This window comes from Podarcis vaucheri, assembly GCF_965113315.1.
Source record: "Podarcis vaucheri genome assembly, chromosome: 5".
NCBI classification, from domain to species: Eukaryota; Metazoa; Chordata; class Lepidosauria; order Squamata; family Lacertidae; genus Podarcis; species Podarcis vaucheri.
This window is the reverse complement of record NC_138763.1, coordinates 86,336,447-86,361,562: the sequence shown is the minus strand read 5'-3', so window position 1 is coordinate 86,361,562 and position 25,116 is coordinate 86,336,447. Positions and strand designations below refer to the sequence as shown.

Below are 25,116 nucleotides of genomic sequence, written 5' to 3'. Positions count from 1 at the left end.
AAAGGGGTAAACAGGAAGTCACCCTTCCGTTTTCTTGTAGTTATAACAAAGCAAAGACAAAGTAAACTAGAGCCTTAAAAATCACTTTTAAAGGACCGTCTTTCACCATTCAAAACTGCGGAACCCCCCTTCGGAAGCAGGAAAAAAAGGGGGATTGTTACTGAGCTGTTTAAACCTGCGGAAACAAAGTCAAAGCAAAGTATCTTTCCACCGTCCTGACCCTGGAGCGGGGTGTCAGATTTGGCGTTTGAAGCTCATTGACCAGAAATAAATGCTTTGACAGATAGTCAAAAGGAGGGAAACACTGTGATTCCATTGTTTCCTTTCGCTTTTTTAAAAAAAGGACAAATATGGACAGAATATCTTTAAAGAAGAAATTTTGTTGCTATTGCACTTAAGGAAAAGAACAATCAGAAGTTTCTCTCCCTAGAGCGGAACTATGAAATTGTAACTAAATCCTGGGAACTTGCGGCTGTTTACTGATTACAACGGTGGGAAAGAGTTTGGTGACCTTGCAGGACAATGCCTTCAGAAGCACTGTTGGGTGCTTTCTGTAACATAAGTGCCCTATTGGACCAGTTAAGCCAGAAGATGGATTTTATGATAAAAGCTGCTAGTGCCTTTGATCAGGCAGTGGAAAATGACATGGAGCCCATTCAGGAACCAAAACAGGAGTGTGTCATGACAGACCAACAGAAAGAGGAGGACCCTGCTGAATCTGGGACGCCAGGGACGAAGGGACTCTCGGCCCAGCAGGAAAGTGAGCTTTTGGATTTGGCTAATGAACTCGGAAAGAACCAGACTTGGAAAGATAAAGTTTGGATTGAACTGGAAATGGGGGGTTGGATTGACCACCCTATGCAAGGATGTTTGGACTTTCCGAGTCTGGAAATGGGTCGTCAGAGGTTTGGAGTTGTTGGGACTTCCAATTTTGGAGGGAATCTGAAATATGCTCTAAAACATCATATGGAGCTCAGTTTGGACTATGAGAAAGGGGCTGATTTGTTGAAAAGGGTCAAAAACACTACAAAGCCGGAGTTCCCGCGAGTGAAAGGAAAATATGAAGAAGAGCTGCGAAAGGGACATGGAAGAGATTTGAAGGCCTCGGATATTAGGGCACAAGATTAATGTGCCAGACTAAAGGGAAACAGAAAGGACTGACAAGACCGGGGGGAGGGGACCCTGGAAGAAGATTGGATTGTTTTTATTCTATTGTATTTTCTTTTTTGTATTATTATTATTAGAAATGTCTGATGAATGTTGGGAAAATGCTGAAATGAAAGAACTTGGCTCTTGTTAAAATGTTTAAAGAATATGCTAAAAAGGTAATGGCTATGAGAAGTTGGTAAAAAAGATTTAAGTTTTAAGCTCTAAGATTATTTTCATAAGATAAAATGAGAATAGAGTAAGGTAATGTAATGATTAAATATTATGAATCATGGATTTAAGTTTTAAGCATCAAGGATTTTTATAAGATAGGATGATAATAGAGTAAGGTAAAGTAATGATAGAATATTACAAACTTTGAAAAGGATTTGCTGTGACAATTATTAATCAAGATACAAGAGATGGGAGGAGGAGGAGGTTGTGGAAAGAAGGTAATGGTAATGGAAATTGGAGAATTTGAAAAGGATGGTTTTATTTTTGTTTTTTTCTTATATTTTTGTTTTTTTCCCTTTTTTGTAATGTTGTCTTTTTGTGTATTTTTTTAAAAAAATTCTTCTGTCTCAATAAATATCATTTAAAAAAAATGAAAGATAAATGTGCAGCTCCATTTATTCAGTGGATTGAAGACCTGACTACACATGCCAACCGATGAATGGACTGCTTATAGACATAAACTTTGCAAGGACAAATAGAATTAAATTTGGAACTCATTTACACAAAATACAGTAGGTTAAAAATTGCAGTTGTTAATTGTCCCCTTTTATTTATTTTTCCTTCTTCACTTTTTTATTATAAAGAAACACTTTTTATGTGCTGCATTTAAATTTAAGAATAAATAAGTAATAATAATTGGAATGAAAAGAGCTAATAAAATCTCTTACAGGCTGCAAGGGAATGTTCAGATTGCGCAGGAATGAGGCTATGTTGAAATACAAAACACATCAGAAACATTATGCTACACTGCCCCTTGCATTATGCCACTGCCTTCCATTAAAATAAATACCTTTTACAATAACGTATTACAGGGAGTATGGATTTATGTTGCCTGATAATAGGTACAGACTGATGGATAATAATGACTGTTATTATTGAACAAGAGTTTTATGCTATATATGATGGCTAATCATCAATTTCTTTATGCAGTTAGCGGCATTGTTCCACTAGCGCCAAACAACGGAAGCCTCTTTTCCCCATACACGTATTATCTCTGTAGATCTGTAGTTGGCAGTGCTTTTCCAGTTATGCTGTTAAGATGACAAAGCCTACCAGAAGGAAGGACTCATTTGTGCATAGTCAGTGTAATGAGCAGGGGGACACAGTACCCTGGGCTGTGGAGAAGGGCTGTAGCCCACTGGTAAGGCACCTGGTTTGAACAAAACAGGCCCAGCTCAATCCCTAGCATCCCCAGGTATGGCAGGGGGAGATCCCAGTCTGAAATCCTGGAGAACCGCTGCCTGTCAATGTAGCTGGACCCATGGTATAAGGCAGCTCCCCATGTTCCTATGGCAACATTTCAGGCTTGGGGGAGGGAGGCCGGGCTCTTTGGAAATCAGGAAGGCACCTTCAATGTACCCTTTTTGGTGCCTGCTAGAAGCATGTTTGTTTAGGCAAGCCTATCCAGACCAGTAGAATGTCGACAAGCATTTTAATATGGTCTTCAGCTTACCATTTTAAATATCCCACCCCCTACTACAGATGTTTTCAAATGCTTTTTACTGATAGTTTCATTCTTGCCGAAAACCACTTTGAGGTTTTATTGCAATCAAGTGGTATATAAATCTTGCGAAGCAAGCATCCAGAGCACCTCCATGCAGCAAGAATGGCAGGGAAGGATCAGAGCGCTGCAGCTGAACATGGAGCAAAGTAATGCTAAAAATCATGTCTTGCTGTTCTTCCTGATAACATTCCTGGCATGACTGTAAGAGCTGTTTGACAATGGAATGGACTCTGTTGGAAGGTGGTGGTCTGTCTTTTGAGGTTTTTAAGCAGAGGTTGGATGGTCATATGCCATGGATACTTTAGTTGAGATTCCTGCATTGCAGGGGGTTGGACTAGATGATCCTGTGATTCTGAGTCTGTCTTAAGATTCTTGGAAAATACACACACACACACACAACGAATTTTCTGTATTCCCTCTAATAACTACAACTTGTGCACCTTTGATAACCATAAAATGCAGCATACTAATAAGGCATTTAAAATACAAAAGAATGACTCAAAGCTAATCACCCATCATGATAATCTAAACTGTAGTGTAAGATCTTTGAAATATATATTTCACCCATTATAAGTAAGCATAAGGGCAATTCTTTTTGTGGTAAGAGGCAATTGGGGGGCAGGGAGGAGCCACCAGCCTTAGTCACTTTCAGAGTAAGCAAAGGTGTGCTGTGGAAGCTCAAGCCTGTGAGATGTGATATTACACCCCCCCACACACGTGTGTGTGCAAAAGACACAGTTGTCTTCCATTGAATAAAACAGAACAAACCATTGAAAAATTCAGTGGAACTAGAATCATTCAGCTAAAACAGCTCCGGAATTCCATCTAAGATGAAGGTCACAGCTGATTAAGGAGATCATCTAAGAAATTTCCAAGGAAGATACAAGAGTTTATCTTCACCTAGTGAAATTTCCCAGGAGGGTTCTGAACAGCCTTAGACTGTCATTAGATTTCACTATCACCTAAAATGAATTTCGAAGTGAATTTGGAGAGTCATCCTGGGGAGAAATTTTTAAGGCAAGCCAGAAACGGCATCATTTTGCAGTAGGTTTCTCCACACTGATTGCTGTTGCAAAAGTAAATGTAAACTGAAGCCACTTGGGGAAATGTAAGTGTCTCTTTAAACCGAAATATGCTTCACAGTTGATTTACTATGGCCACAGATGATGGGAATAAATCAATTTGTTTTAATGTTACTAAAAATGCAACATTTCCCTCCTAAGTAATAATACGAACTTCTTGCAAAATAAAAAACATCCCTCCCCACCACATTGCCTTTTTGTTAGCTAGTTGCAAAGCTTGGACTTGTGTTCCCTTTACTGGCCATGTTGCAATTCACAAGTGCGCTCTCCAAAACTCACCCAAAGATGGAAGGTGTATTTAAAACAAGCCAACTATCCTCCGTAATGAAATACCTTATTCTGGCCATTAAAAGTCATTGAAGAAGCATCTTGAACTAGCTGTGAGTAACTCTCTTAGGCTGCAATCCTAGGCACACTTAAAAGTAAGTACCACTGCAATTGATGCTACTTATTTCTACATACACAGGTTTCTCCGCCTTGCTATTATATCTGCACAACCTTGTGAGTTAGATGAGGCTTACAGATAGTGATGGCCCCAGGAACACCAAAATAGCTTCATGGCTGAGTAGGGATAACCACAACAAATGTATTCTGTGCTTGCTTTAATTAAATCTTGAATTTATCCCAATCATGATCATCTGAACAGAACTGCCGTAAATCGTAAATTACTTTTGATCCCCTCCATCTGAAATGTCACACCTGGTCTTGCACTGAATGTAGCATAGTCAGACCTACAACAACACAACTTGCTTACAATGCATGAAACTTGGGATTATTTTTATGGTTTAGGGTAGGCATTGGAGGAGAGCAAGGCTCTCGTGCCCTTACAAGATATGTGCCTTTTGCAGTATGGAACCACAATTTTAGGGAATGCTCCACCTGTTGATATATTCTGTCTGTTGGGCTTCTTATTACTTGCACGTGACCCCTGGTTTATTTTTGAATGTTCCACTGCCACCTGAGAAAGAAGGTACAGATTTGCATGCCACATAAAGTATACATAAATGTTAGGCAAATATGTGTCCTCTTCAGCGAATGCAGCAGAAGACCTACTCTACATACAGTATAGTGGGCCCAGTAAAGCCTTTTGGCACCCCTGCCCACACCTGGTATCAGTGCAACGTCAGGTCTAGGGCAGATGCATGTTGCTTTGCCAAAATGGCCTTGTGGGCCAAATGGGGAGGCCTAGCAGACTCAACAGTGGGCCAGATATTCCCCATGCCAGCTATAAAAGAATTCAGAATTGACCAGCATTTGGACAGTGCACTAAACAAATGCCACATGGATGGGATGCTGTGCAGCATCACTGCCAGTTGTGCACTAAAATATTAACGTGGACACAACAAAATCCTAGCCCTTTGTTCCTCCCATTATACATTGGGAACATCTTGAAGTTAACACTCCTTTGGAGGCATAACCTTCTAAGCCAAAGAGAAAACACTGTATTTTTAAATTCATGAACTTTCCTAAAGTAATTGCCTAAATGCACATAAATAACCATTTATTAAACAAACAATATGTGCCAAAACAAGGAAATATCCTGGAATTATGCTCGGGAGGCTGCCGGCTATCAGCCATAACATCAAACCTCTCGCATAATCCTGTAATATATTATCGATATGTTCCATTTTGTCGAAGCTATCTTCATAATCAAGATACTATCACAGCCGCTGTGGGCATTGAAACTATTTTTAATTTTAATTTAAAGAGCAATTAAAGAAAGACAATGGATACACAAGATAATAAAGTAAGTGATTAGCGGCATGCAAACGACACAGGCTTAATGATAATACCTAGTCCTATTCTCTAAAGGGCCTGTCGAGAGAACCCTCTTCTTACTTGGGGGTTGTTCAGCTAATGTGCCTCAACCTACAATTACAACATTGCTGACACCATTAACCACTGAAACAACATCACTTCGTGAAACCCTTGTTGTCTCATTAAAATGTAAAGGGTCAGGTAATTTGCCAGCTTTGTAGGTCTAGTTTTGTTGTTGATAATTAGCAAGCATTACCCAGAATAGGCTCCCACTGGGAACCAGTGAAACTTTGTGAAATATTAAAGAAGAAACTCTCTACATTTTATTGAAAACTGAAAAGATTTGCAGCCGGCTGTGACAATAGCTAGACATCTGAAAATATGATTTGGTACTGTGCTAAAGCCCAGCATTAATGAAATGTGTGTCAATTTTAGTTGTATAAAGATAATGCTGATGAATCAGGTCTAAATTTGACTTGTCTGCCTCAACATAGGCAGGTTATAGATCGACCCTCCCCCCAAGAATGACTTACTCAGAGGTCTCACTGCATTGAACAGCACAAAGGCACATCCCTATATTCACATAGAAGTAAATTCCATCAGATGCAGCACTCTTACTTCCAAGTCAAGGTATTTAGTAGTGTTAGATGGAGAGTTTATGCCTCTGTGTGATTTAGCTGCATTTGTTAAAACAAGGAGATTGAGAGAGAACGTCTTGGAATTCCCGGTCCTCCTTTTATTATAACTTTCCTCCCATAATTTTAAAACAGCTCCAATAACATTTACCATCAGTTAATATGTTGTCTGGGAACTGAGCAGTGGCCTGTTCTTTAAATGGATCTTTTGGAACATAAACCACATTCCAATAAAAAGTGAACAGAAAATTATGAATTCATTAAAACCACTTTGGTATCTTTGGTACTACATATAATATTTATATTCCAAATCCTGTAAAAATATGCTTTAATATCTTTAGGCAACTATAAGGGCTTAAATATTTATAAAATGGCTAAAGATAAAGCATAGCCCTCTTATTCCAACATACAGATGATGTAAGGCATGCAATCAAAGACAATAACACTTTCAACCCATTTGTCATCTTAAAGGAGCCTCTCGACTTCAGTTCCCTTGTGAGCCATCTGCATGAGAATTGTTGCCTGCACAGGGCACTCCAGAGGAGTTTGCTCCTTAAAAACTACCAAGAGTGCTATACTTCACATAAAACAGGGTTTTCGGAAAACGGAGACAAAACTATAAATTTGCAGGCAAAACAGCTCCGGGAGGGGCTTCAAAATACTGCTGTATTTATCTCTGGGACATCTGGGAAACAGGAAGCATTTTGATTTAATATTTCATAACACACAGGCAATTGCTTCCTTGCCTGGTATATAATTAATGCTCATAAAGAGAGGGTGTGTGTGTGTGTGTGTGTGTGTGTGTGTGTATGTGTGTGTGTAAATTTTATTTCTCAGTATCAGGTTATATATATATATATATATATATATATATATATATATATATATGCACACACCTGCATATTAAAAGGTTTTGCTTTCCTTTTGAGATGCAGAACAACAAATAATAATACAGAGGAGCCATAATTTGTTTCTCTGCTACTATTATTTATGTTTGCAGTTAATGTATACCACCATATGCTTAGCAGTAGATTATATCCCTCTACCCATTTTCGGCTCGTTCATTTGGCCAGAGCTGGCTTGACTTTAATTAGGAGCAGAGAGGCTGTGGTGGCAGATGAGAAAGGTGTCTCTAACTGAACCAGCTATTTTCATAAAAGCCCATCTGTTTTCAGGACCCTTGGTTCTCTTCTCCTCCACACAACTAAAGCAGTGCAGAAACCATGTGGCCACCCTGTTAGCCGAGGAGCCAGCCGCAGGCATGCGCATTCCCTTCCCTCCGACATTTGTGTTTCTCTTCACACAGGGTATGAAACTCACTTCATACTGCCATTTTAGATTCTTGGTTAACAGAAACTCGGCTTAACGTAAATGCTGGCTAAAGACCAATCCACTGTTAAATGGGGAAGGTGGATTCCCCAGGAGTCTGGTGGTTGGATCCCAGTCTGGAAGCTAGCATGAAGTGGCCCATTCTGCCATGTTGGGAGCAGCTCTCCCCTCTATCTTCTTTTTCAAAAGCTAGGCCTTAAAGGCCTTCAAGAAAGGCATCTCGACACTATGTCCCCCCACCCTGGCTACTTTTGCTGAAGTTAACTCTGCCTTGTTACTGCTTACAAGGCTTTCCCTGGCTTACAGTGGTACCTTGGGTTAAGTACTTAATTTGTTTCGGAGGTCTGTTCTTAACCTGAAACTGTTCTTAACCTGAAGCACCACTTTAGCTAATGGGGCCTCCTGCTGCCGCTGCGCTGCTGCTACACAATTTCTGTTCTCACCCTGAAGCAAAGTTCTTAACCCAAGGCAATATTTTTGGGTTAGCGGAGTCTGTAACCTGAAGCGTATGTAACCTGAAGCGAATGTAACCCGAGGTAGCACTGTATTGTTCAATTCTGTGTTGTAAGCTAACAGAGGCATGGCTAATCCACTTGTGTTTAGCACACCACCTATCATGCATTTATGCCAAGAGTTCTGCAGTAACTGTGGTAGTGATGCCATGAGGTCAAATAATCTATTAAAAAAACACACAACCCAACACCTTCCACTGCCCACAAACCATACCTTTAGAGCACATTTAAACTACACACCCCATCAAAGAATATAGGGAACTGTAGTTTACCCCTCACAAAGCTGCAATTCCCAGCACCTTTCTACAACAGCACCTAGGATTGGGAGGGGTGTGTGTGATATGCTATGGAAATGATGTCAGGGTTGCTGTGTTACCTGTTTAAACTGGTATAATTTTATTGTCAACTTCACTGCTGGGACCTCATAGGATCTCAACTACATTATGTCAATATTACACTGCTGGTGCTAGAGTCACTGCTGGCATAGGTTTGTCTAACCCTAAACTCATTTTCTATTTTTCTCTATTTATTTACTTTTACACCATCTTGTCACAGGTCCCATTACAAAAATTGAAAATGGACCTCGCAACAAGATCACTTATGTGGCTAAAATACAGTTCCCAGGAGAAACTCCCATAAGTTGAAGTCATTCAGAAAACCGTTCTCTGAACATTGCAAGGCTGAACTACACCTGAACTGTTACGTTGCAATCTGTCTTATGATGCCTTTAGAAAAAATGTTGCTGCTCAGTCTCTTTCTCCTCCCACCCAGCTTCAGAACTGTTCAAAGCCATAAGGTGTTTTTATTGTCTGAGAATCAGTTTTTAATGATATGCATTGTTCTTATTATGCAGGATTCAAAATCACAGCTTAAATCATTAGATGATAAAATAAATTTATTGGACTGAATATTCAGAGTTATGACTCAGAGGCAAATCCACTACATAAAGGCAATTGTTATACTTAACTGTTTAGGAAATTATACATATAAATTTATACTTATTTATACATATAAATTCCTAAACAGTTATGTATAATAATTGCATTTATGTGTTTGGCAAGAAGCTACCATGCACTTTCTGTTTCAATTGAGGTGTTTTTGTGATGTTTTGGATTTGGTCTGTTACAGCAAGTATCAGCAGGTTTGAGGAGAAGCAAAACACCTAAGAAATTTAAAGAAGGAATACTAAAAAAAGAAAAGTGATAAGCAGTATATTTTTGACAACATTATTCTGCAGTGCATACAATATACTTCAAACTTTCAGTTTCCTAGCATTGCAGCATCTGATAAGCAAGAAATTTATCATATACTGATAGCCCCTTCCCCTAAATATTGTTGACCATCCAGGCATGGCCAGCACTGATTGAGAGCGATGCATCAAATGATACTTGCACATATGAATAGGCCACCATACATATTTACAATATACGTAGATGGAATGCGTATGTCCCTTCAAACTCAGTTATCTTCACAAAGAGTCAGTTCACACATGCTGTTGCCCGCAATTAAGTATACAGGAATCAACTAAGGGACAAGTGTGTGAATCAGGCCTAAGCCTCCCTTTGGCTGTGAAAATTTAGAGCAGAGTAAAAAGCCTGGCCTTGCCCACTTAAGAAATGGCACCTCAAGGATGCTGATTCCGTGGAAAGGACTCACACACTTGCATGCAGTTTCAATCAACATAAACTTCCATTGTGGACAAATGGCTCCCACATGTTTGCAGTTGGGGTATTTGTATGCTTTTGAGCAGGAAAAAGAAAACCAGCCAAGGGGAAAGGGTTAAGTACAGTGGTACTTCGGGTTACAAACGCTTCAGGTTACATACGCTTCAGGTTACTGACTCCGCTAACCCAGAAATAGTACCTTGGGTTAAGAACTTTGCTTCAGGAGGAGAACAGAAATTGTACTCCGGCGGCGCAGCAGCGGCAGGAGGCCCCGTTAACTAAAGTGGTGCTTCAGGTTAAGAACAATTTCATGTTAAGAATGGACCTCTGGAACAAATTAAGTACTTAACCCGAGGTACCACTGTAGATCCTTTCTCCCCACTAATGACTGTGACCTCCCGTAGCTGCGTTTCATTTTTAAAAATCCTGCGTAAAACAAACATGCAACTGTGTGGCATGTGTCTTTTCAGTTTAAGTGCAATTATCTTTTCTGGAACGTTGCCTGTTTCTCAAGATTGCTCAAACTAGAGCAGTGGTTACAGAACCTGTTGGAAAGCTACATTGTTTATTATTTAGAAACCTATCTTCAGGGTTTTCCCCAGTTTTAAAAACTATTATTTGCTGTTTGTATTGTGTTTGAAAATCATCTTGAGAGACATTTAAAAGGCAATTCATACATTATTATTATTATTATTATTATTATTATTATTATTATTATCATCATCATCTTGGTAACTGACTGATTCTGGGCCATGTTTTCTATCTACAACATCTATAGTTAAAGCAGATAACTATGTGGCGCAAATGTCGGCCACCAGCAATCCTCGCAGTTCCTGATGTTCTGCTGTCCCTCATAAATCAGCAAAGAAAATGCTTCAACAGTCCAATCTGTGGATATTCAGCTCTTCTACTGAATGTTGCTCATTAACTTTTGAAATAATTAGCCACTTAAAAACACACACAACCTATTTATTAGTCTTTGGGACCCCGCTTCTCAAACATGTTACAAAAGGGCCCCCCTTTATGAAGTGATTTTAAATAGGAGATGGGACTGTATGTTTTAAGTTTGCTTAGTTGATCTTCTCAGTTTCAAAGGTGTTTGTTCCTTAACGCTCATTTGAAAAGCCTGAAGAAACCCTGTTGTTCTTTATAAAACGTCTTTGAAATGACTATTTGGCTTTGACAATGATTTACTGCCTCAGAATAAACTGTTAAGATTATAAACAGCTGTTGAAACAGTTGATGGCAACCCAGCTAACTTTGGGCTGGTTTAACAGAGGTGGAACTGACAAATTATGGTTGGGACAGATTCCCTCACTATCATACAAGAACATAATGTACCCAGCAATCCATATAAAAGCAGTTTAACTTGTCAGGGTGCACATACAGGCACACCTCTGCCTTCATTTAGCAAAAAAAGGGGGGGAGTATAAACAAGCAGAGGAGGATGAGTAACCCAGCAGGGGCAGGAAAACTGTTTCCACTGGAATTTTAAGTAAAGTCAAAGCAAAAAGATAATTTCCTTGAAATTCCTCAGTGATACATCTAATGAAAATCCATGGAAGCCAAAGAACTCTCATACCAGTTCACCAGTTCAGTCTATGCAATGCTTTTTAGAATCATTAAATGCTTCAAACCTGGGGACGCGGGTGGCGCTGTGGGTTAAACCACATAGCCTAGGACTTGCTGATCAGAAGGTCAGCGGTTCGAATCCCCACGATGGGATAAGCTCCTGTTGCTCGGTCCCTGCTCCTGCCAACCTAGCAGTTCGAAAGCACGTCAACGTGCAAGTAGATAAATAGGTAACTCTCCGGCGGGAAAGTAAATGGCATTTCCGTGTGCTGCTCTGGTTTGCCAGAAGCGGCTTAGTCATGCTGGCCACATGACCCAGAAGCTGTACGCCGGCTCCCTCGGCCAATAAAGCGAGATGAGCGCCGCAACCCCAGAGTCGGCCACGACTAGACCTAAGGGTCAGGGGTCCCTTTACCTTTTTACCTTTAATGCTTCAAACCTAGAGAAAATCTTCTAAATACTTGGAGCAAATATTCTCAGATTTTGATATTTCATTGAAAATAGCACATTTAGTGCAGCCAATTTACTGCAAAATACTCACACTTAACACCCATTGGCACCCATTTGTTCCCTCTCTTAGTGGCTACTTCTGGGCACCATCTCCCTCCTCCTTTGCCCTCACAGTCTTCAGCTTAGTTTGCCCACTACCCTTTGTTTACAAGTTGCTATGGAGTCCTCACATCAGGTGACCTCACATCACAATGACATGTTGTGATGTAATTGACAAAAATATGCAGGCAAATGAGAAGGAAGGAAATGGTATTCAGAACAGCATCAGAACTATTTTAATCCTCCAGCCAGGCAAGCAAGAGTTATTATCAGAGCTCAAGGACGCATTCCAGCCAGGCAAAAACACTCAAGAAGAATACTGGTAGGGGTACAGACTGGGGAGTGGGTGGTGTGGGGAGAAGCCCCAGGGCCAGGCAGAGCAGTTTGCAATTGCATTTGGCCCATGAGTCTGAGGGTCCTCGACCCTGTGTGACACCCAAGATAAGTGAACAATCTCCAGACAGGTGTTTTGTTTTATTGAAAAGCAGCCGTTGAAGATATGACCAAGGGCAAGAGTGGAGAGGTTGATTAACCATTCAGCTCCTTGCTCAGTCAAAATCCATCTCTCCCTATGTCCTTCTTGCACATTAGAAGGCTGGGGTGGGATCCTGTATTTCTGTATCTTTCTCTCCTGCAGCTGGGGCAGGTGATTTGGAATAGATAAGTGGCAGGAGACATGCTCCCCCCCCCAAAAAAAAACACTATACAGCTTTATATATACTAACTTATAAATAAATATATAAACAAATAAAAAAGTGCATATTATTAAATGATAGCTGTAATTGAAATAGAATACATCTCAATACAATAGTGGGGAGGGACAGGTACAGCAGCTCACTTTGCTGGCTAGGTGCTAACTGGGCAAACTTCAATGTCCCTGTTCTCAACTTCTTAGGGGTCTTTATCTTTTATGTGGGCTTGGACCAGGCAGATTCCTTTCAAATAGGAACTGTTTATTCTTTATTCTGCTTAAAACGGCAGCCTCCCAGGGCAGCTGTTCCATAAAAGAAAAACTCTTGGGAGACTGTTGATATATCTCTGATGTAACATTGAGTTTGTCCCTTAGAAAAAGTGGTGAAAAGCTAGAGGGAAGGCCGGGTGCAATAGGATTTGAGGAAACAAAACAATCGAGGACAGCCCATTGAGATTCGATAGCGAGGGACAGAAATTAACCACTAGCTCTGCTGCTTCCTCCTGATACCTCTCAACAAAACTGATGTATTGTCAGTGAAAAATTGGCTTGTGATATAACCTATCAGGTGGACTGCTTGGCTCAACAACTCATTTGAGTTTGATCTCTCTGTCTATATTTGTAGATGTACATGTGAGTAAACCCTCAGGTTCATATGGCCAGAGGACTGCCACCAATGTTATTCTCTACAGAAAACAAGGAGGTGAGGCTGTACCAGGTTCTGTCTAAAAATATTTATGGGTGTCAATCTGCTGTTAAAAGCATAGAAGCTTGGAGAGAAAGAATAAGGAGGAGGTGGCCCTACAATGGTCACTGCCACTGCTTTTGGTGCAATTTCAGCTTCCCTGCATTTCAAAGCAGAAAGCTATGCCTAGCGATGGGTCAGGGTTTGTACCAAATGATGTGAATTGAAATGTTTTCCCAGGATAAATAATGCACAAACTTTTAAGCAAAAGGAAAGTGACAGCCGGCTCTGTAAATAAAAGCACTTAGTCGCCAGTAAGGAGCTGCAAAGTGGAGGCACTCTTTGCTGATCAGCAGAAATCGGATCACCATATATATATTGCCGCCGCCACTGTGCTTCCTGTATATTAAGGACAGGATCTGTGGGGAGGGGGGAGCTATTCTGAGCAAGCCCCCCCCCATTGACATTAATATTCAACCGGGGCTTGCGCAGAAGGGCTTTTTGCTGGGTTCTACACTAAAACTGCATCTCACAGAGAAAACTGTCACTCCAAATACAATTTGCAGCAAAGTTTATGCCACCCCTTTGATCTAATTGCTTTTGACAATGTGAACCGTGGTATTTAAGATCCTTCAAGAAAATCTACTGTTCTGTTGTGAAAGCACAATAACGAGATCAGAAGTAGTGCACACGTAAGTGGCACAAACCTCCATGAAGCTATGTGTTTCCTTGCTGGGTACTTTGGAATTTTAAAGAGTAAGTATCTCAGCACCATTCCCACTCAGAGCCAAATGGCTTACTGCTTGTTCCCAACTTTGAGCATGAACTGTTGCCCAGGCCCTCTTAAAAACTGTGACCTAGGAACAGATTGTCTGTAGATCAATAGAACAGTCTGTTTCTGGCCTCTCTCAGTTCCACATATAAATCAAGTTAGGTATTACAGTGAAGTTTATAAATTCAAAGGATCTGTATGAAACTTCATATTTAAATATATCTTTTCACTCAACCCACTGTCCTGAATTTGTTTTCTCCCAAAGTCAATATTTCTTAATTGTTTATTGTAAGATATGTACTTTTGTACATTGGTTTAAGTGGAGAACTGCATCAAAATGTGAAATCCGAAAGTTAACTGTGTTCTGATCAGCACGTTAGCCTCAGAGGTGCAAATCAGGCTAGTCACAAAGAATTCCTCAAGCATTCCTAATTTTGAAGTGGTACGTATAGATAATAGGGCATGGCTACAATATCACCAAATCACCCATATATTCAATCAGGACAAAATAATAGGATTTGAAAAAGACGAATCAAAATTACAGAAGTAATTATTACAAAATTCTAAAAAGAATATATCCAAAATGTGTAATCTGTTATTAGAGTAGGATTTAAAGGACGAAGGGGTGAAGGAGGTCACGATTAAGTGGGCATGTGATATAGGTTATACAATTCTGCTGGAACAATGGGAGAAGCTATGAAAATATATCAAATTTACGGCATGTTATACAATCAGAGAGAATTTAATGAAAATGTTATACCAATGGTACTTAACGCCGGGCAAATTGGCAAAAATTTACAAATTAAAAACCAACACTTGTTGGAGATATAAGAAAGAAACTGGAACAATGTATCATATGTGGTGGGAGTGTGGACTTACCAAACAATTCTGGAATAATATATATGAGGAAATTTTTTTAAAAAATGTTTAAAATCTCCTTTATTAAAAAGCCAGAAGCATTTCTTCTAGTCTTAATTACAAATTATATTCCTGGTGATAAAAAGAAAGTATTCCTATATGCAACAACGGCAGCCAGGATGCTTATAGCTGCAGATTGTAAGGGGGGGGGATTCCACCAGTAAGAGAATGGCAAATTAAACTATGTGAATACATAAACTTGGCAAGGTTAAAGGCAGTCTTAAGAGGACAATCAGACCAAAAATTAATAAAAGAATGGGACTGTGTTAAAGAGTATATGAAAAAACATTGTTCTGGAATAAATATGTTGATATGTGATGAATGAAGTTTGCAGGCTTAAGGAAAAGAAAAAATAGTTATGAAAGGCATAAAACTGGAAGTAATAAATGTACATATACATGTAACACAACGGAAAAGAAAAATGGAAAAGTCACTAAAGGATGGAAGAAGAAGAAGAAGAAGAAGAAGAAGAAGAAGAAGAAGAAGAAAAGAGTTTGGATTTGATATCCCGCTTTATCACTACCCTAAGGAGTCTCAAAGCGGCTAACATTCTCCTTTCCCTTCGTCCCCCACAACAAACACTCTGTGAGGTGAGTGGGCTGGAGGAGCGGAGACGTGAACCCGGTTCCCCAGATTACGAGACTACCGCTCTTAACCACCACTACACCACACTGGAAGTCAAAATGTATGTATGTGTGTGTGTTTGGTTATGTTCTGTTATAATCATTGTTTTTCTTTTCTTTTTTTTCTTTTTCTTTTCCTCTTTGTTTTAGTTTTCTGATTAATGTTTTATTTTATTTGTATCTTATGTTGTAACTTGGCATGGAAAAAATAGTAATTATTATGATTCACACTCTCCTCTTTAAGAAAACTTAACAAAAATTGTGACATTGCCATTCGTGTGATCTGCCCTAGGCTGGGTCATAAGCCCGCATCTTAAGATTCAGAATGCTATTAGTGTCTTTGATGATCCACCAACTCCAACACATATAGGTGCAAGGCAAACTATTGGACACATGTTATGAGCAATGTAAAATGGGATAAATCTATGGAAGATTTGTTGGTAACTTCTAAATGATTGGATAATCAATCTGCAGCTCATGAAAGTCACCGTTGTGTCTTCTGTGAGTTCTACCCCCTATTACAATGTACCTGAAAGTGGACCACTTGCACAAGCAAGCAATCAGTTTCTTCAGTGTTACACTGGATTTTCTGCACTGAAGTGGGAATATCTAAGCCTCTCTAGTTTGATATCTTCTGAAAGCAAAAGCAAAATTCCAAGTTTCTAGCCCCCGTTCTTACAGAGCATGGCTTGAAAGTTCAGAGTCAATTCAAATGTTCAGGTGGCAAACTGCTATACTGCCTTAGGATGGAAACAGCATCACTGGCTTGAATAGGTTTTCAAAGAGGCCCATCAACTAATCCAGAATGCGGCAGCTAGACTGGTGACTGGGAGTAGCCACTGAGACCACATAACACCGGTCTTGAAAGACCTACATTGGCTCCCAGTATGTTTCTGAGCACAATTCAAAGTGTTGGTGCTGACCTTTAAAGCCCTAAACGCCTCTGTCCAGTATACCTGAAAGAGCGTCTCCACCCCCATCATTCTGCTTGGACACTGAGGTCTAGTGCTGAGGACCTTCTGGCGGTTCCCTCATTGCGAGAAGCAAAGCTACAGGGAACCAGGCAGAGGGCCTTCTCGGTAGTGGCACCCGCCCTGTGGAATGCCCTCCCATCAGATGTCAAAGAGAAGAACAATTACCAGACTTTTAGAAGACATCTGAAGGCAGCCCTCTTTAGGGAAGCTTTTTATGTTTAACAGACTACTGTATTTTAATACTTTGTTGGAATCCGCCCAGAGTGGCTGGGGAAATATAAATAAATTATTATTATTATTATTATTATTATTATTATTATTATTATTACTACATTAAAAGCTTCTCATGGCTCCGTTTCTCACGGGGACACACTGAGTCCAGACAGTTGTTACCATAAACAAATAATCAAGTTTATTTTTAAATGCAGGAACAAGCTTATGGTTTCAGTTAGTTTTTCTTGACAGTTTCTTAAATCTTAGTTCCTAACAACTTCAAACTGATTATTCCGAACTATCTATCTGACTCCACCTAACAATTCCTCTCACTCTCTCACAATACACCTCGACCAACCCACTGCCTATTCCTCCCTCTTCCTTCTCCAATTCCCAAACCTCAACTGACTTTCAAAACCTCCCACTCTAACTTTTACTCCTCCCCTTGCATTCTCACTGGGCAGTCACATCACACTCATTTAACCCTTTCCTTATGACCCACCTAGGAGGCAAACACCACAGCTCCTTTTATAGATGCGTTGGTGGTTGCTCATAACACAGCAGAATGGGTAAGGACACATAGGAAGTTTTCCTTATGTGGTTTTGGCAGGTTTTCAATATACCAATGCAAATTCCTCTGGGTGGAGGGAAAGGGTTCTAATCTGCCCAAGCCTCATACAGGGTGTGGTTCCTTCTATACAATTACATTGTGAGCAGCCTCTCAGTGGGACTGCAGGATATAGGAACCAGGAAGTAGAATAAATAAGGTTGCACAGAGCAGTATTGGCCTTTGCTACTGTGCTGCATAGATATTCTCTCCATAAGCAACTTTGTTTTGAATATAAAAGTGGGATATTGAAAACAATAACAATTACTATGTACGTTTACTATTGTTGGTGTCTCATCAAAACTTCAATTATTATATCCACTTCTGATATATTACATCAGTCTGAGCCTTATATATTTGGGTTTGCTTCTGGAGTGTTAGCAGAGGGTGGATATATATATATATATATATGCTTTCGTAGATTTTCACGGGTACAGGAATGCAGGTTTTGGTGTCTTCGGGTGTCTTCCCGTGTAAGAGTCGGGGTGTCTGTGCGACGTTTCGACGAGGTCTCACTCGTCATCTTCAGGCTGGTGCTTTCGGCTTCTTGTTACTGGAAGTTCCAGTAACAAGAAGCCGAAAGCACCAGCCTGAAGATGACGAGTGAGACCTCGTCGAAACGTCGCACAGACACCCCGACTCTTACACGGGAAGACACCCGAAGACACCAAAACCTGCATATATATATATATATATATATATATTTGCTTTCGTAGATTTTCACGGGTACAGGAATGCAGGTTTTGGTGTCTTCGGGTGTCTTCCCGTGTAAGAGTCGGGGTGTCTGTGCGACGTTTCGACGAGTGAGACCTCGTCGAAACGTCGCACAGACACCCCGACTCTTACACGGGAAGACACCCGAAGACACCAAAACCTGCATATATATATATATATATATATATAAAATTTCATAGGATGGAAAGCAGAGGTAACTTCAAGGCAGAGTTGGTAATAACAAAAACACATATAAAAGAAATGCACAAAATATAGAGATTTTTACTTGTTTTGCATAATTCTTATTGGTTTGCTTTTTTCTGTGTTGCAATAATGGGATCTGATAGGAAGCGCACAGGAAATGCCCAGTCTTATTTGTGCATTATAATTTTATAGGGCGTTTGTTTTGCTTTCATAAGTGTTTTTATCCAACCTTGGGAAAGCATTGGTGAATAGTGTGGGGGTCAAAAACAAAGGACTGCATTCATGTAGAAATCATGTAGAATTGTAGATAAATTGTGAGAATCTTCATGTGCATTCTATGAAGCCAAACTTTCCATTCTTTCCCCCCTTTTTTTCTCTTTCCCCCTGCCTTTAAAAAGTATTATCATTATTTAAAAGGTGTTATTATTGTGCCGTGTGGCACTTGGCTGCTATCTTGCGGACAAAGCAAACACCCTTGTCAGAGAACATTTGCAATTATCCCATTTTGCATCCAGCGTGAGGACAAGCCACCTCTGGCTATGTGATGTGTAGCAATGTGACTTCATTGCTATAAACTTAGAGGCTGCAGAATGCTACAGATTTAGCAATCACCCATCTGAGAGGGAAATGAAATAAAATTCTACCACTCAGTCAATTTACGCTCCCTTGCTAGGATTGCCAAAACTTGCCTTTGTGTATGTGTGCAAACAGTGTGGTGTTGCGACCGTCCCTTAAAAACCCATCATACCAATCAGCAGGTTTAACTGTCAAGCAAGCTGATGTAAGGTCCCTTTGAATTACTGAGTGAGGGATATTCTTCCTGCCAGGTCCTGTCCCCTGTAGGCACTATAGAGAAGTATTATAGGGCAGTTCTTACCTTGGGAATTAGCCTGCAAGACCCCAATGCTGTCATCAAACTGCATAGACTTGATGTTGAGTGACGCCAAGATGCATTCCTTGTCCTGCAGCGAAGTATCATCAATATTATTCTGATTGGCTGACAGGATTACGCACATGTCGCAGAGGTTGATGTTGACAGCCCTTAAATCAGCTCGACTTAATGGTGTACCCTTCGGCAGAGACAGAGAGAGAGAGAGAGAGAGAGAGAGAGAGAGAGAGAGAGGAAAAGGGGAGGGAGGTGGAGGAAGAAATGGAAAAAAACAAATTAAATACTGAGAAGGAGCTTTGGGAAATTATTTAACAAGTATCTTTTTTATGCTCTGACATTAAGCTGGTCTAACTATGTGCCAGGGAATAGAAGGAATGTGCTAATCTAAAGGGTAGTTGGTGCTGATGGCAGCATTTTAGCGTTAAGTCTCAATACTCAGTCAAGCTATTACTAACAAACAAGAAACAGGAACGTTGCCAGAGCTCTGCATCTTGTCTGCAACTCAGAATTGCCTTGATTTCAGTCAGCCTTGTGTGGCAAGTTCTTGCCTTCCAAGCATAGCAAGGGGTGTGTTCAAGTATCTTGAATATTGGGCCATGCTAAACCTGGGGGGAAGAATGCTCTGCACACACAAATGCAAGGAAAACACACACTAGGTGAAGGAACACCCAGCAAAGTGTAATTCTAGTCAGCCCCCACCCCATGTACTTCAACAAACTGTCATTTAAAATGGTGTGATTGAACCGTTTAAAAAGAAAAAGGAATTGTCTCAGTGCCTATTCTTCTGGGAGCAAAATTATCCATCAGAATGTAGCAATATTTTGTAATGTAATTGCCTTATGGATGTGTATAAGTTTCGGACTGATGTTTACTTGGGAATAAGGGATGCGCAAAACCATTGTGGCTCCTGTGAGACGACCCCTGAAATGCATTTATTGTTCCAAGTGGCAGACATCAATTTTTTGACGGACCTTTCCTGATGCAATGACATATGCATGCATATGAACCACAGCAAGGGGCCAAATGCCAGCCACTTGATGCATGATCAAATGTTAGTGTTTTTGAGGGGGCGTCCACTCGGCAGGCCACAATGTATGCCAGTGTATAGTGTTTACAGTCTAGCATGATTTCCTTCTTAGCCACAGTGGTGTGCAAATGTTGCATGGATGAGGGTCGATGGCCAACACAGATCTGAAAATGATTCGCCCTGGACGCAGCACAGGAATGTGCATTTAGACATGCCCAGCACTTTGGAGAAATGAGGCATGATAGAGCGATACATTAGTAATTATTAGTTGCCTTGTGTTTTGGGACAGCGAGGTCACTCGTGATAGCTGCAGCTTTGAAAAGTAACAAGCAACTCAGATAGACAAGCTGGGTTTAAAGCCCTGTTACTTTTAGGCACAAAAGAAGAAATAAAAGAAAACAGACAATATTAATGCAAAGCATTTGATGTGGAAATCATTGCAATTCTCTTGCTGCTTTGCACCTTGTTTGCTGGGTGTAAACAGCAACCTAATAGAAATTTGCACTATTGTTAGCAGTCAGGCATAAATGGCAACACCAAGTAGTGAAGAATTGGGGCCCTTTCAGTTCAGGACTCATTGTGTTAGAAAGAAATTCATATCTTCTGACTGTATGCCTCCTTAAAAAGATGAAATGCCACTGTCAGGCTGTTAAATAAAGCAGAGCCAGCAGGCCAGCCTTTCAAAGGTCTTTATGGATGCAGATAGATTAGGTAGATAGACAAATAATACAAAAATGTTTCCAAAGGTTTCATAGGCATAAATAATGCCATAAGTAATGACTGTCATGCTGTCAGAAAAAAAATCATAACATCAAAATTGGCTGCATGCAGGGCACTCAAGCAAGTGTTCAATAGATAACATAGCTAACATATTTGATAGCAGCTGAAATTCATCCTTGACGAGGTACTGAGCACGTCGGCAAATTTCTTCTAATAAGGTCTCCCAGGGCTTAGTTTTCACAGATACAACAAACAGGGAAAAGGCCAAGTCCTGAGGCCTATAACTGAATAGGAGTTTTAAAAGAAGAGGAAGCCCAAGATCAAAGCCAATGTGGTTCTGTTCAGTTGGTGCATTAGAAAGAAAGAAAGAAAGAAAGAAAGAAAGAAAGAAAGAAAGAAAGAAAGAAAGAAAGAGGTGGGCTGCTTTGGACTTACAGGCAAGATTGAGAGTTTGGGGAAGTTATGCATTGTTTCCCATTCCCTCTTCAAGTATTCAAGGGAGCCCACAAACACAATGTGCTTAAGCTCGTGGTAGTGGAAATTGCTGGCTCTTAATGGCATCACAAAATTCCTTAGTCCAATCAGCGCTGATGTCATATCACCAAATATGCAAACCACCACATGGCCACTTAACACTGTCATGGCTGCTTCGCTTCGAGTCTGGAAAAGCAAAACAAAGTCAGTAAGGAGGACAATAAAGAATAACAATTAGGAGGAGGGGTAAACAAACAAACAAGCAAACAAGTGTGTGTGTGTGTGTGTGTGTGTGTGTGTGTGTGTGTGTGTGTAAAGTCTGGCCTTGGGAGCTGAGACGTGCTTTCCGAATTTAATATTTAGGCCTCCTATACTTATTTTGCTGGTGGTAAGCCTCATTGAATTCAAGGGGGCCTACATGAATAGGGCTCATCAGAATACCAAGACGAGGGTGGGGTACTTTGACATATGTGACAAGCAATAGTTGATTCTCTACAAAACACATATTTCAGGGTCCACCTTTGGATGAACAAACTCCAAGCGTGCAGTATATTCTCAAGCATATCCAGACATAAGAATCATTCACAGGAGTGTGATCCCTCAACAGAAAAGGAAATGTCTAAATCAGCCCTAATATAAATCTTATGAATTGAGTGGGGTTACTTAGGGTTTAATGCATGATTTATTGCTAGCAATCTGATATTCAATGGGAATTGATGGACCATTGCTGCTCTACTAACACACCACATTGATCACCGTTATCCTGTTCCTTGCAAGAGTGGCATAGGCAGCAAAGAACAGCAAACAGTAGCCTTAGCCCATGTCTTCTGCCTTAGTCAGTTTTAATGAGCAACCAGCCAGGGAATGTGTGTGCATGAGCACCTGCATTTCTATGTATTATTTACTGCAGTTCGCATATTTGCATTGTTGGCAGACACACAGAGCAAAACTAAATACATGATTTCAATCTCAATCAGCAGCCGCAAAATTGTACAGATAATGATTTCAATTACAGGGCAGTCCCAAAACTCGGTAATAGTGGCTCCTGCCTAGCTAGGATAGATAAATCCTATCCCAAAGCTTTATATGACTGTTTGAATATTAAGTAACTCTGCTCCTCCATCTCTTGGAGGGGCTATGTTGCGTTCTCTCTCTCTCACTTCTCCCCTTCAAATCTATCCTAAAAACATTTTCAATGAAGTCTTGGCTTAACACTGCTACAGTTGCAATGACGATTATGGGGCACTTGCCACCTTTATCTCATCCTTTAGAAGCTTAGTGATACAGCGGGTGGCGCTGTGGTGTAAACCACTGAGCCTTGGGCTTGCCGATCGGAAGGTCGGCGGTTCGAATCCCCGTGACGGGGTGAGCTCCTGTTGCTCGGTCCCTGCTCCTGCTAACCTAGCAGTTCGAAAGCACGTCAAAGTGCAAGTAGATAAATAGGTACCGCTCCGGTGGGAAGATAAACGGTGTTTCCGTGCGCTGCTCTGGTTTCGCCAGAAGCGGATGTGGCAGGCTTAAGTGCACATGGTGCCTCGGAACACAACCCCTGCATAAATGGGGAGTTGCCTGCATATAAAGTCCTCAACAGCTTGGGACCAGTTAACTTAAAGGCTTGGCTTACCCCACACAGGCCCATTCAATCACTTAGATTTGTGGATATGGGATTTGGAATGTTTGTTTTGCATTTGTGTGGAATCAGACTTCTAGTGTAATACCACCTACTCCCCACCACTTCCTGTTACTATTAAGCAGCTGCCTTTGTTATATTTTTCCGAAGCCTGTTTGAAAACCTTTTTGCTTAGCACACCTACTCAGAAATGCAAATTTATTATGTATATTTCCTTTTAAAACGGTTCATTTCATCTCTATCTTTATAATTTTGTTATGTCTACTTGTTTTTAATGACTGCTTGCTTTATTGGCATTTCCTTATCAATATTTTATACTATTTTTATACTATTTTATGTAGACCGCTTAGAAGGATTTTTTTTGGGGGGAGGGAGGAATTATGTGACATATAATTAAATTTTATTATATGAAATAAGACCTGGGAGATACCATGGCGAGGATCTCAATAAGTGATGCACAAGACAGAATTGTACATGCACATCCATTGTGCGCAACTGGGTTGCACACAACCTGTGTCTTAGATGTAATCCTGGCTGCACATGCGGTTATTCCTTGTAGCCATTCTCTGGCAGACGTGGATCTCCCATTGGGATCATAGCCCCAACCCCAAGGACCAATTCTTTTGACTCTGTACAAGCTAATCAGGCATAGCAGCACTCTCTTCTAATGTGAACCCCTTGCCAAAAAGATAGACATGATCAGACTATAGAATTAAAGTGAAATAACTAGGGATTGAGGCACACATTTTTTCTTTTCTTTAGGTTGAAAGCAGAATGAGAGAGCCCTCATCATGTGTAGTATGACCACACATTGTTTTAACATTGTCTCCTGTGTCGATATATTGCCCATGAAAGTTCTTAGCACTGCAGATGTTGACTATAGTAAGCTGAACTTGTTATTTGTTGAGTTGCTATGAAAGGACTCTCTCACACTCACACACACCCCTTTTCCATGTGCAAATAGAATGAATAAATGTTAAGTCACATCCTGATCAGGAGGCCACCCCCAATGTCATATATTTCTTTTACATGCAAACTTTCTGAAGTGGAACATTAAGGTCATTACCGTCATATCTGTTTGAAATATATTTAAAATATTCTAGCTGACATCTGTCGCCCTCAGTTATTTAAGAACGCAAGGAAAAGTTGTCTCTGGTGGTCTAATGAACACTGTGGAATGCATATCAATTTAAACAGTTTTGAATCAAATTCGTAACAATTTACTCAGTGGAATTGACTGCTTTATCGATTGCTTAAATGCCAATATTGCAATTCCAGACAATGTCATGGTTATTATACAAACTCCCTGAGGAGCTCGAGGAACAAGGTTTTGTCTCCCAATCGTTAGACTAAACCAGAGCTGTCACCATTATTGGTTGCACCATTTAGTGGTACAGGGAAATCTTGAGGAAGCAGACGCTGGAAAAAGCTGCATCAACTACAACAAAGTGAAGACACACCAGGGAGTTCATTTCACATATCATCAGTTTTGTCTATGAGATGTGGAGCTGCTACTCTTTGATTCAAGCACACGAACATAAACGGCACAAACTTTCACTGAACCTAACATACTAGAAGAGGCCTTTTGATTATATTTAATTAGTTGAGTCAGTTTGATGGCTGGCCCCACAAGGAATAAAAGGAAGGTGGAGAGAGCCCAAATTAAGGACTCAGATAGCAAGAGCAGCAGCTTTACACTTCAGCTTGTTGGGCTGAGGACAGAAGTTGATGTTACGGAAGACACAGGGCTCTTTCCAAAAATGGAACTCTTGCATTGGAATTTTCTGCCTCTGTAACCTGTATAGAATCGCTTGTTCCAAGTCACCCAAGGGACAAGCAAGCAGATAATGTCACAACATCACAACATAAAGAGGAGTACTGCTTAACATGGAACTGATGCTTTCAGCAGCAACCTCATGTTTCTTGTAATGTCTAAAATGGCCCTGCAAGTGTGAGAAACTGTGGACACAGCTTACCGAAATTGAATAAA

General features: G+C 40.4%; 1 protein-coding gene and 1 long non-coding RNA gene across 22 annotated transcripts in view; one reads left to right on the top strand and one right to left on the bottom strand.

Moving 5' to 3' along the window:
- Window positions 1-25,116, bottom strand: part of KCNMA1 (potassium calcium-activated channel subfamily M alpha 1) — a 562,063-nt gene that overhangs the window by 42,899 nt on the left and 494,048 nt on the right. For all 15 annotated transcript variants that reach the window (XM_082225122.1, XM_082225124.1, XM_082225123.1 and 12 more), the window contains 2 exons: window positions 21,458-21,682; window positions 19,264-19,456 (listed from right to left, as the gene is read on the bottom strand). In XM_082225122.1, the coding sequence (XP_082081248.1) occupies window positions 19,264-19,456; window positions 21,458-21,682 (418 nt within the window). The remainder of the gene's footprint in view (window positions 1-19,263; window positions 19,457-21,457; window positions 21,683-25,116) is intronic.
- LOC309533622 overlaps window positions 1-25,116 on the top strand; it is a 230,041-nt gene that overhangs the window by 177,364 nt on the left and 27,561 nt on the right. For 3 of the 7 annotated variants that reach the window (XR_014220323.1, XR_014220324.1, XR_014220325.1), the window contains exon 6: window positions 13,302-13,379. This is a non-coding gene — a long non-coding RNA (uncharacterized lncRNA). Of the gene's footprint in view, window positions 1-8,755; window positions 9,130-9,328; window positions 9,359-13,301; window positions 13,380-19,390; window positions 19,490-23,888; window positions 24,187-25,116 lie in introns of those variants that run through there. The other 4 variants (XR_014220326.1, XR_014220327.1, XR_014220328.1 and 1 more) reach the window with 4 other exon arrangements.